Here is a 13,254-nt window from a genome sequence, read left to right as displayed (position 1 = left end):
AGGTCATGGCTCTCAACTACTTTCCGTAATATAACCTACTTCAGGGAGCTGTCACGTAGGTAAAAATCGGCCTGCCTCAGGAAAACCTTATTGTAAACTATACAAACTATGAGAGACGTATCCTCTACATCGCTTCAGCAATTCCTAAGGGCGCTTTCTCCACTCCAGCCACGTTTCCGCAATACTCCCCAGCTCTTCCTCCCTCTTCCCCGACCCCGAAGTGTTTTCATTGTTTATTTCCGTCAATGAGAACCCTCCTGCCACCTGAAAGCTCGGGTCAATGCTAAAGCTGGAGGACAGTCAATTATGGCTACTCTGACAAAATCCTGACACCCAAATGGGTTTAAGGTATCCATAGGGAAGCCCCAGCAACGTCTGGAGTCGAGAACACTTACAGTCCGCCCACCTCCCCAACCTTCCACCCTTTCTGGGCGACGGTCCCACCCAAGCCCCACAGCACGCTGGGAATTGTAGTTTCCGAAGACTCGGTCCAAGTCAGCGCACGCGTTCTGAGCTCCTCTCGCTAACCGCCCCCCTCCCCACCCCCAACACTCCCGGATAAGGAAGTGGCCAGTGATGCCACGCGTTCTGCGGGCAGTGCATCCGGGCTTCTGGGAGTTGTAGTCGCCGGGAGCGGGCGCCGTCGGTAAGGAGACGTAGATTTCCTTGGGGTCCGCTACTGCAGTTGGTTCCCGGCGGGAGCCGAGCGGTCAGTGTGTACTTCCATCTGCACCGCGCGCCCCCTGAGGCTGAGGAGGCGCTTTCGTTTCCCCGGGCTCTCCCACTCTGGAGCTGGGTGCTCCTTGCCCTGAGGTCCATTTCTCTGCCTAGTCCTCTGCCTCTCCGGTCCATCTCCAAAACCTGGGCTTAGCGGGGACTCACCCTCCTAGTGACAGGGCCGCGACCTTCTCAAACCCGGTCCTTGCCCTGCGGGGACCTTCCTCATTGCGCCGCTCATACTGGTTTCCGCCACTGCCCCTAATTCCCCGCCTCGGCACCCGCTGCGCTCACGCTCCTTCCACTCATTTTTTTTTTTTTTTCCTTTCCTCTGCAGGAATGGAAGCTTCCTGGCGCCAGGTGGCCGGTGGCCGAGGCCGAGCCCGAGGACGGGCCACCGCGGCCCCTTCTTCAGGAAATGGAATCCATCTCCGCGGCGCCGGAGGAGGGCGAGAGAAGGACTCAGCGGGCGCTGCTGGACCTGGCCCCAGCCCCAGAGGAGCCGCCACCCCTGCGGCTGCAGGTAGTTCAGCCAGGCGCAGCCCCGCGGGATCTGAAGCACTGCAGACTTCCGTAGCATGTGGTGAGAAAGGCTCCCGTCCTCGGTGTCACCTACTAAGGCACTTGCTAGTCAGAACTGCCTCCCCGCCCTTGCTCTCATTCACTTTTCCTTGGAGAGTTTATTATTGCCCCCACTTCTCAAACCTTCAAGGAAGCTACTCATTTCGGCGTTCTAGGCAGATTCCCAGCATAACTCTTTCACCTTAATTTTAATTACTATCAATCAGCATTACTTCTTTGTCCAGTGTTCTTCTCTTTATTCTTTTTTGCCTGCTGAATCCCTAGACCAAAAGTTGCAAATTGTGGCCCGGGATACTGATTTAGCCTGTAGTTTGGTTTGGCTAACACAATCCTCTAAATCTGAATTGGTTGCCAGCTGGTTTTTTGTTTTGTTTTGTTTTTCTTTTCTTTTTAAAATCTCATAAAAATCTCGTTAACAACTTTTTTTTTTTTTTGTAAAATAGGAGCGTGTGGCTTTACCCATGGCAACCGCCAGTTCCAGAAATTCCGTTTAGGTTGGGTTTAGGCACTCCATTTCACGTGGTCTCTCCTACCTGGGGGCCAGTTGTCTTTTTCCATCTTTGCGAGATTGCCTTAGTTTAGTAACTTTAAGTGAATATGCCCTGTAAGCCCTTGAGCTTGAGGTATTTTTCTCAACTGTGGTTCCTATTCACAAATTTCATGTCCTTTTTCTGATGTATCTGATGTGGCCTCCTCTGGCATGTCATTATCCTTCATCCAAGGCTGTGTTTTAGTGTAGCCTGAGAACACACAGGCAACTCTGAATTGTCCATGCTAATGGAGGATTGCATGAGGCCAAGGGAATAATCCCTCAAATCATTTTAATGTTTGGAATGTATTTTTCTGAATATATATATATATATATATATTTTTTTTTTTTTAAAGATTTATTTATTTGACAGAGAGAGACACAGCGAGAGAGGGAACACCAGCAGGGAGAGTGGGAGAGGGAGAAGCACACTGCCCGCGGAGCAGGGAGCCCAATGCGGGGCTCGATCCCAGGACCCTGAGACCACGACCCGAGCCGAAGGCAGACGCTTAACGACTGAGCCACCCAGGCGTCCCCTGAATATATTTTTTGAGGGAGGAGCAAGTTGAGCTTCTGAGTGCTTTTTCCCTAAGCTAATTTTAAAGTTAGGTGGTATTCTCTTAGCTTGGAGTTACTGAGTATATTTTAATTCCAGTACAGTTAACATACAGTGTTATATCAGTTTCAGGTATACAGTATAGTGATTCAGCACTTCCATACATCACCCGGTGCTCATCACCACAAGTGCATTCCTTAATCTTTATCACCTATTTCACCCATCTCCCCACCCACCTCCCCTCTGGTAGCAGTTATGAATTTAGGATACAAGTGGTGGTGAAATGTGCAAGTTGAAGACCAAGAACAGTTTTGGTAGTTTCTTGGATTTTGTGGATAGCAGAAAAGCAAGCATCCTTCACCTGGATAATTGAGATTTGTCTGTAAGAAATAATATATAGGAAGTTTGCTTTGTCACTTTTCTTTGAGATGATCTTATGTGGATATGTTGATAGGGTTATGGATGTTTTTATTATGTCTTCTAACTCAGCCTTTAAAGAAATGTATCTTTACGTGCTGTTTTTTCACAATTAATGACATTTATCATCTCTCTTACTGCATATCAAGTTTTGAGTCATATATCTTATAGCCATTACTTTTCTCCTAATACTCAAAAGATTCCTATATAAGCCCTGTATACATTTTCTTTCAGTTTTACCTGAAATACTGCATAATCCCCAACTAAACTGGCTGCAACAACAAAGGGAAAACATTTCATGAGGGAAATAAAAGATAAAACGTCGTTAAGTACAAATGCACAACCAAGATTAAGAAAGCTTATCTGGGTAGTGGCTCATTGGTTTTAAGCATAAAGTGAACTTAAATTAGCAATTTACAATTTTAATTAGTGAATTTAAAATCCTCTCAATATGGGCACTAATAAATTCAGATCAATTCAGTACGTTTGTGGCTCCTTTCTTAAAACTAGGATTGCTGATCATAAGAGTTTATTAATAGTTAGTACTTGAAGAAAATTTCCCTGGTCCTTGCCCTTAAGGAGTTGGGTATATGCTATGAAGTAATCTAATTCTTTTTGTGTTATTATTTAACCAAGTAAAAAAATGAGAAGTACAGTCAGTGCTAAAGAGAATAGTGGAAGAACTAATCCAAATTTATTTAACATTTCTTTTGGAATGGAGGTGCTGTAGGAACCACGTTTTCCATATTGGCAACATTCACAAAACGTAGGTTTTGTGACCACATTTTAATAAAGGCAAAAAGTCCTTGACCTTTCTAAGAGCAGATTATAAAGATAATGGGTATACAGTGAATATTGTTTGTGCAAAATCTTTGGTGGGTCAGGCCAGGCTGGGCTGTAGTGTGGAAGAGGATTGTTTGAGAAAGCACCCAGTTTAACGGATTCTGTTGTGCTCCCAGTTGGCATGTTTCCCACCTCTCAAAAATCACTGTGTATGATTTATTTTTAAACATGCCATTTTAATTTTTATTAACATCCTTATTTTGAGGTTAATAGTTTTTTGATACTTTATCATATCTTTATAATTTTTAAATTGATTTGTTAATCACTGTTTCTAGGACAATTTGCTGCATTTAGCAGGATATTTAACAAAAGTGAAAGTTTTCATTGTGGTATTATTCTCTTTAGTTGTTTGCCAAGAAACTTGAAAATACTTTTTTTTGTGCATAATAGTAAGATAGAATGCTCCAAGGATGACTTTTAAATCTATGTGCTTAGAGATTGTTTTGCAGAAATGGAACTTAATTTTTTTTTCTTTTAAGCAGAGCTAATGTCTCAAAGGAAATTTGAGGAAATCAAGAAGGCCAATCAAGCTGCAGCCAAAAAACTTGTTGAAGAACACTTTAGCTCTTCCTCTGAAGAAGAAGGAGATGAAGATTTTGAAGGAAAACGGGGGAAAATAGTTGCTAATACATTTACAAGTTACACTACTCAGACAGGTGCTGTATGGTCTTTTAAATTTTGACTTTTTTTTTTTTAAGTTTTTATTTAAATTCCAGCTAGTTACAGTGTAATATTAGTTTCAGGTATATAATTTAGTGATTCAGCACTTACATACATCACCCAATGCTCATCACAACAAGTGCAGTCCTTAATCCCCATCACCTATTTAGCACATCTCCCCACCCACCTCCCCTTAATAACCATCAGTTTGTTCTCTGTAGTTAAGTGTCTTCTGTTTCTTGGCTTACCATTTGCTCTTTCCCCCCTGCCCTTTGCTTGTTTTGTTTCTTAAATTCCACAGATGAGTGAAATCATCTGATATTTGTCTTTCTCTGACTGACTTATTTCACTTAGCATAATACACTAGCTCCATCCATGTCATTGCAAAAGGCAAGATTTCATTCTTTTTTATGGCTAATATCGCATTGTGTATATATATCACATCTTATTTATCCATTCACTAGTCGATGGACATTTGGGCTATTTCCATAATTTGGCAAATGTAGGTAACGCTGCTATAAACATCAGGGTGCATGTAGCCTTAGAATTAGTATTTTTGTATTCTTTGGGTAAATATCTAGTAGTGCAATTACTAGGTCATAGGTAGTTCTATTTTTAACTTTTTGAGGAACCTCCATACTGTTCTCCAGAGTGGCTGCACCAGTTTGCATTCCCACTAACAGTGCAAGAGGGTTCCCCTTTCTCCATTTGCTTGCCAACATCTGTTGTTTCTTGTGTTGTTGATTTTACCCATTCTGACAGGTGTGAGGTGGTATCTCATTTTAGTTTTGGTTTGCATTTCCCTGATGGCAGGTGATGATGAGCATCTTTTCATGTGTCTGTTGCCCATCTGTAGGTCTTCTTTGGAAAAATAATCTGTTCTTCTGCCCGTTTTTTAATTGGATTATTTGTTTTTTGTGTGTTGGGTTTTTATAAGTTCTTTGTATATTTTGGATATTAGCCTTTTATCAGATTGTCATTTGCAAATATCTTCTTACATTCCAAAGATTGCCTTTTCATTTTGTTGGTTGTTTTCTTTGCTGTGCCTCCAGCTTTGCTTTTCTTTTTCAAGGTTGCTTTGGCTATTGGGGGTCTTTTGTGGTTCCATACAAATTTTAGGATTGTTTGTTCTAGCTCTGTGAAAAATGCTGGTAGTATTTTGATAGGGATTGCATTAAATGTGTAGACTGCTTTGGGTAATATAGGCATTTTAACAATATTTGTTCTTCTAGTCCATGAGCATGGAATGTTTTTCCATTTCTTTATGTCATCTTTAATTTCTTTCATTAGTGTTTCATAGTTTTCAGAGTAACAGGTACAAGTCTTTTACCTCTTTGGTTAGGTTTTTTCCTAGGTATCTGACTAGTTTTGGTCTAATTGTAAATGGGATTGATTCCTTAATTTCTCTTTCTGCTGCTTCATTATTGGTGTATAGAAATTCAACAGATTTCTGCATATTGATTTTGTATCCTATGACTTTACTAAATTCATGTATCAGTTCTAGAATTTTTTTGGTGGAGTCTTCTGGGTTTTCTCTATAGAGTATCATGCTGTCTGCAAATATTGAAAGTCTGACTTCTTCCTTGCCAGTTTGAATGCCTTTTATTTCTTTTTGTTGTCTGATTACTGTGACTAGGCCTTCAAATATTATGTTAAATAACAGTTGTGAAGGTGAACATCCCCATCTTGTTCTTGACCGTAGAGGAAAAGTTCTCAATTTTCCCTATTGAGGATGCTATTAGCTGTGGGCTTTTCATATATGGCCTTTATCATTTTGAGGTATGTTTCCTCTAAACCTACTCTGTTGAGGGTTTTTTTCATGAATGGATATTGTACTTTGTCAAATGCTTTTTCTGCATCTCTTGAGAGGATCATATGGTTCTTATCCTTTCTTTTATTAATGTGGTGTATCACATTGATTGATTTGTGAATATTGAACCACGCTTACTGCCCAGGAATAAATCCTAATTGGTCACAGTGACTGATTCTTTTAATGTACTGTTGGATTCGATTTGCTTGTATTTTATTGAGAATTTTTGCGTCCATGTTCATCAGGGATTTGGCCTATAGTTCTCTTTTTTAGTGGTATCTTTATTTGGTTTTGCTATCAGGGTAATGCTGGCCTCATAGAATGAATTTGGAAGTTTTTCTTCCTTTTCTGTTTTCTGAAATAGTTTGAGAAGAATAGGTACTAACTCTTCTCTAAATGTTTGGTAAAATTTACCTGTGAAGCTATCTGGCCCAGGACTTTTGTTGGGAGATTTTTTAATTACTGATTTAATTTCTTTGCTGGTTATCTGTCCAGATTTTCTATTTCTTCCTGTTTCAGTTTTGGTAGTTTATATGTTTCTAGGAATTTATCCGTTTCTTCCAGATTGTGCAATTTGTTGGCATGTAAATTTTCATAATGTTCTTTTATAATTCTTTGTATTTCTGTGGTGTTGTTTATTTCTTGTCTCTCATTTGTGATTTTATATATTTGAGTCCTTTCTCTTTTCTTTTTGATAAGTGGCTAGAGGTTTATCAATTTTATTAATTTTTTTCAAAGAACCAGCTCCTTGTGTCATTGATAGGTTCTGTTGTTTTTATTTTCTATATCATTTATTTCTGCTCTAATCTCTGTTATTTCCTTCCTTCTGCTGGCTTTAGGCTTTATTTGCTTTTCTTTTTCTAGCTCCTTTAGGTGTAAGGTTAGGTTGTCTATTTGAGATTTTTCTTGCTTCTTGAGGTTGGCCTGCATTGCTATATACTTCCCTCTTAGGACTGCTGTTGCTGCATCCTGAAGGTTTTGGACTGTTGTGTTTTCATATTCATTTGTTTCCATGTGGTTTTTTTTTTAATTTCTTTGTTGATTTCCTGGCTGACTCATTCATTCTTTAGTAGGATGTTCTTTAACCTCTATGTATTTGTGGTGTTTCCACATTTTTTCTTGTGGTTAACTTCAAGTTTCTTTTTGTGGTCAGAAAATATGCATGGTATGATCTCAATCTTTTTGTACTTGTTGAGGCTTGATTTGTGTCCTGGTATGTGATCAGTTCTGGAGAATGTCCATGTGCACTTGAAAAGAATGTGTATTCTGCTATTTTAGGATGGAATGTTCTGACTATATCTGTTAAATCCATCTGTTCCAGTGTGTCATTCAAAGCCATTGTGTCCTTGTTGATTTTCTGTTAAATCTGTCCATTGATGTAAGTGGGGTGTTAATGTCCCCTACTATTACTGTATTATTATCAATTAGTTCCTTTATGTTTGTTACTGTTTTACATATTTGGGTGCTCCCATGTTGGGTGCATACATATTTACAATTGTTTGATATTCTTGTTGGATTGTCCCCTTTATTATGATGTAGTGCCTTTCTTCATGTCTTGTCAGTCTTTGGTTTAAAGTCTAGTTTTTCTGGCATAAGTATTGCTACTCTGGCTTCCTTTTGATGTCCATTTGCAGAATAAATGGTTCTCCATTACCTCACTTTCAATCTGTAGGTGTCTTGAGGTCTAAAATGAGTCTTTTGTAGGTGGCATATAGATAGGTCTTGTTTTTCTATCCATTCTGACATGCTGTATCTTTTGATTGGTGTGTTTAGTCCATTTACATTCAGAGTAATTATTGATATATATGTATTTAGTGCCATTTTATTACTTGTTTTGTCATTGTTTCTGGGGATTTTCTCTGATCCTTTCTTGTCTTTGTCACTTTTGGTCTTTCCTTTTCACTCAAAGAGTCCCCTTTAATATTTCTTGCAGGGTAGGTTTTGTGGTTCAGAACCCCTTTAGTTTTTGTTTGTCTGGGAAACTCTTTATCTCTCCTTCTATTCTGACTGATAGTCTTGCTGGATATTCTTGGCTGCAGATTTTTCCTATTCAGCACTTCGAGTGTATCATGCCACTCCCTTGTGGCTTGCCAAGTTTCGGTTGAGAGATCTGCAGCTAGCCTTATGGGTTTTCCCTTGTAAGTTAAGGACTTCTGTTGTCTTGCTGCTTTTAAGATTTTTTTCTTTATCTCTATATTTTGCAAATTTAATTACAATGTGTATTGGTGTTGACCTGCTTTTTTTGATTTTGTTGGGAGTTCTCTGTGTCTCCTGGATCTGGATGTCTGTTTCCTTACCCAGATTAGGGAAGTTTTCAGTTATGATTTTCACAAATAAATTTTCTGCCCCCTTTCCTCTCTCTTCTTCTGGGACTCTTATAATACGAATGTGATTACATTTGTTGGAGTCACTGAATTCCCTAAGTCTAGTCTCATATTTTATAATTCTTCTTCCTCTCTGTTCAGCTTCACTATTTTCCATTATTTTACCTTCTATGTCACTTATTTGTTCCTCTGCTTCTTCCAGCCTTGTGTTCATTGCATCAAGCCTGTTTCCATCCCAGTTATTGTATTTTTCATTTCTGACTGATTCTTTTTTAACTCTTTTATCTCTGCTATAATGGTCTCCCTGATGTCTTCTGTTCTTTTCTCAAGCCCAGTGGTATCCTTATGATTGTTGCTTTAAATTTTCCATCAAGCATATTATATCTATTTTGCTTAGATCTCTGGCCGTGACTTTATCTTGTTCTTTCGTTTGGGATTAATTCCTCTGTCTTGGCATTTTGTCTAAGTCTCTGCCTTCTTCTGTGTATAAGAAAAGTTCATTATGTTTCCTTCTCCTGAGAATAATGGATTTCTTTTTTTTTTTTTTTTTTTTAAAGATTTTATTTATTTATTTGACAGAGAGAGACACAGCGAGAGAGGGAACACAAGCAGGGGGAGTGGGAGAGGGAGAAGCAGGCTTCCCGTCGAGCAGGGAGCCCGATGCGGGGCTCGATCCCAGGATCCTGGGATCATGACCCGAGCTGAAGGCAGACGCTTAACGACTGAGCCACCCAGGCGCCCCGAGAATAATGGATTTCTGAAGAAGAGGTCAGATAGTGAGTGTCCAGGGCCTGGCGCCTCAGGCGGTGTCTCTGGTGCGTGCTGCATGTGCTGCGTGCGCCCTGCTGTTGTGTTTTGGCTGTTCTCTCCTTCAGGCCAGTCCTCTGCAGAGGCTCTCCTTGCATGCAGTGGGTAGTGTTTGGTCCTTGGCCTGAGTGTGGCAAGTTTTAACTAGGTGTATTCTGGTCTGCTGGTTTAAATGAGATCTGATACTAGTTCCGCTAGACCTGAAGCCCTGCAGAACTCTGGTCAGGAGATGTGGCGTGGGCAGGGGTTCCTGCTGGTCCTCTGGGGAAGGGGCGTGCTGTGCTGGGACTGAGGCAAGCTCCACCAGAGTGCAGGGTTGTGGAACTTGGTGTAAGCAGGTTAGGGGGCCAGTGTCGGCGCTGTGCTGCTTACCACAGGTGGCTCTGTGTTTATACTGAGGGGCGTGGGAGAGAAATGGCACCGGCTGGCTCCTTTATCCCCAGAGAGGCATCTCCAGTGAACACTGCCTCTCAGCGAGCACTCTAAGGGGAGAGAATAATCTCCCCCTGTGTGCCCCAGGCACGCTTCAGACCGCTGGTTTCCATGCTGTCTGCCCCAGGGTTGTTTGCCTGCCTTCTGTTCAGGAGCAGTGTAAGGCCCTCAGGGCTCTATCCCAGCCAGGCCCGCTGACCTTTAAAACTCCAGTCTTTATGCCCCACTGGTTGTAAGAACTCATAAAAATCAGCCCTTCTTGTTTTTTCAGCCAGTGGCTTTGGGGAAATGTTCTTGTGCGTTCCCGTGTGCTCCTCTCTCTCGCATCTTTCTCCGCGACCATGGCTCCCTTCCTACCGTGGCACTCATGATCCGTTTCTTGGCTAAACCACATCTCTGTCCTCTTAGCTTCATTGTTGTGGCTTCTTCGCTCCCTTCACTTGTGGAGTTTATTCTGTCAGTCTTCGGGTTGATTTCTGGGGTATTTAGGATGATTTGATAGTTATCTGTTGTTTGAAGGAAGAGACAAGCCTATGGTATTCCTACTCTGCCGCCATCTTAGCTTACCCCTAAATTTTGACTGTTTTGACATCAATGAAAATATATTCCTGACTTTTAAAGAACACTTTTAGTCTATATGGAATAGTTTTTGCCTCTTAAGAATGAGCATTTTTGTATTGCAGAGTTGAATTTTTGTGCATTTTACTATTTGAGTTACATGTTGTAGAACACTAATCTTTCCATAGAGCAAATAGAATGGCAGTGTCCCTTATAGCCTTAGAAGTTCTGTATGTGTAATTGGCAATTCATTAGCATCTGGGAGGGGGATGCCAGAGCTCCTTGAAATGTGTGGGGTCAGGTTTTCCCCAGTTATGATTTGGTTGGGCTTGACAACTTTGAATACTCGCTTAAATCTATTCTTCATTTTTCCTCATTTTTCATCATATATTAAATGTGTTTTGAAGTCAGTTTCATTTCTTGACTTTCTTCCTTTATATTGTATCTTACAACTTGTGATTTCATTTTTTTTTTTTTTAAATTAAGTCTTCTCTGGCTGATGTGTACAGCGTCATTAAATGTGTATATCTGGGTTACTCTTAATACCACACTTGTTTACGAGTGAGAGGGCCAAATTGATGTCGCTATGAAGGATTTGGTATTAAGTATAAAAGTAGATTATTTTAAACTTAACTGTTTTAACACTTTTCATATTTTATACTTAATGTCATTGTTAGAAATAGGCTTGCATGTATTATCAACATTAGTTATTTGTCTGAGTATTCTGATGGCATCATGGGGCCAGGCACATATTGTCAAGTAGATTTTCTAAGGAATTGACCATATCTGCTAAAGAATTGAGATTAGGAAGCTTGAAGTCTGGCTCAGCCAGGTAGGTTGATAAAGTGTGACCTTTATCAACTGGCTCAGCCAGGTAAGTTGATCAAGAGTTACTTTAAGGTTAGGAAGTTTCTTGCTTCTAGAGTTCTCTATAGAAAGTAACCTTAAGAAGTTTCCTGCTTCAAGAGGACCTCACTTAAACTATTCTAGATAGTGATAGGTTTTATTTTTAAATAAGAAATTTAATACTGTAACTCAGTATTTCTTCCTACTATTTAAAAATTTATCATTTATAAGTTATTAATTTTTTATAGGTTATTAATTTTTGGTCTGGCTTTCATCTTAAGGTGGTAAGGAATTTTTCTTATGTTGTTTTTTGTCCAGTCCATAAATATTTTGATTCTTGTGCCTTTTTGTTCTCTACTTTGTAAGGAAATCTGATTACTTGATTTAAGAACAGTAAATGTTAGGGTAATGAAGTGTTTCCCATCTCACTTTAGTGGATTAAACACCAGAACTTTGCCAAAGAGTTTCTTTTTGTCTGAGCCCAGCCTTTGTACTTTGATGACCCTTCTCTCAAATTTCAGACTTGCATGGTTAACTTCCTGATGGGTGTCTCTATCTTGTTGGCCCATGGACACATCAAACGTAGGTTTAAAGATAACTTATTTCTTGTTTTAACCTGAGTTAGTAGCACCACTATTTTCCCAATCACCCACCCAAGCCAGAAATCCTGGTGAGTAATGGCGCAAACATAACATGAGTGTGTCTCATCCTGTACTATCCTCCCCTCTGCCTGTGTCAGACATCTCATCAAACAAATCACTCTTTCCTTTGAATGTCGACATGAACATAAGCTTTTAAAAGCAGCACAATCTACTTGTTACCAAGTCCTGCTGAGTTTTGCTTCCTAAATTTCTTAACTCTACCCTTCCTCTCCCCACATACTATTATTGCCTAATTCAGTCTCCTATAGCTGTTTAATATGTGGATTAAATCCATATAACTTTATGAGGTAGATATTACTATTGCTATTATTACTATTTTAAAGATGAGAAAACTGAGAAATAGGTAACTTGCTTAAAGTTGTTTTTTGCTTTATCTGCTGTAACTGCCTCTTAACTGGTACTTTAGGCTTCTAGTCTTGGCCTCTATGGACTCATCCTTCTTCAGTTGCCAGAGTGATCTTTTTAGAATGTGTGACTTCAGATGCTAGGCTCTATTATCCACTATGACATCTTAGGCAGTGTAGTTAATCCTGTAGCCAAAGTTGAATACAATTTTCAAAGAAATTTTAAATAAATTTTATAAATATAAGGTTGTACTTTATTTTGTTTTTGTTTTTTTGTTTTTTTTTAAAGATTTTATTTATTTGACAGAGAGAGTGAGAGAGCACAAGCAGGGGGAAGCAGTAGAAGGAGAGGGAGAAGCAGGCCTCCCGCGGAGCAGCGAGCCCGATGAGGGGCTCGATCCCAGGATCCTGGGATCACGACCTGAGCCGAAGGCAGACGCTTAACCGACTGAGCCACCCAGGCGCCCCTGTACTTTATTTTGTTAAAGCCCATTCCATCATGTTCCCAAATTCTATTTTATGTGCTAGCTGTTAAATTAGGTGAAATTTAAAATGTTATACAGTTGACCCTTGAACAATATGGGCTTGAGCTGTGCAAGTCCACTTATACATGTATTTTTTCAATAAATGTATGTATAGTACTGTAAATGCATTTTATTTTATGATTTTGTTAATAACATTTCCTTTTTTGTTTTTTTTTGTTTCAAATTTTTATTTAAATTCTAGTTAGCACATATTGCAATACTGGTTTCAGGAGTAGAATCCAGTGATTTATCACTTACATATAACACCCAGTGCTCATCACAACAAATGCCCTCTTTAATACCCATCACCCAGCTAGCCCATCCCCCGCCCACCTCCCTCCATTAACCCTCAGTTTGTTCTCAGTAGCTAAGAATCTCTTATGGTTTGCTTCTCTCTCTCTCTCTCTTTTTTTTTCTTCCCATATGTTCATCTATTTTGTTTCTTAAATTCCAGATATGAGTGAAATCATATGGTATTTGTCTTTCTCTGACTGACTTGTTTTTGCTTAGCGTAATACGCTCTGGTTCCATTCACATTGTTGCAAATGGCAAGATTTCATTCTTTTTGATGGCTGTGTAATATCCCATTGTATAAATACACCACATCTTCTTTATCCATTCATCAGTCGTTGGACATTTGGCC

General features: G+C 39.8%; 1 protein-coding gene across 8 annotated transcripts in view; it reads left to right on the top strand.

Annotated features, from left to right (window-relative positions):
* The first annotated feature begins 552 nt into the window (after positions 1-552).
* Positions 553-13,254, top strand: part of NFXL1 (nuclear transcription factor, X-box binding like 1) — a 74,827-nt gene continuing 62,125 nt past the window's right edge. For 3 of the 8 annotated variants that reach the window (XM_078068569.1, XM_078068577.1, XM_078068576.1), the window contains exons 1-3: positions 553-646; positions 1,055-1,300; positions 4,124-4,300. In XM_078068569.1, the coding sequence (XP_077924695.1) occupies positions 1,057-1,300; positions 4,124-4,300 (421 nt within the window). In that variant the 5' untranslated portion in view covers positions 553-646; positions 1,055-1,056. Of the gene's footprint in view, positions 710-749; positions 814-1,054; positions 1,301-4,123; positions 4,301-13,254 lie in introns of those variants that run through there. The other 5 variants (XM_078068575.1, XM_078068574.1, XM_078068573.1 and 2 more) reach the window with 5 other exon arrangements.

This window comes from Halichoerus grypus, chromosome 3 (genome assembly GCF_964656455.1).
Source record: "Halichoerus grypus chromosome 3, mHalGry1.hap1.1, whole genome shotgun sequence".
In the NCBI taxonomy this organism is placed as follows: domain Eukaryota; kingdom Metazoa; phylum Chordata; class Mammalia; order Carnivora; family Phocidae; genus Halichoerus; species Halichoerus grypus.
Note: the sequence above shows the minus strand (reverse complement) of the source record. Positions and strands in the feature narration are given on the sequence as shown.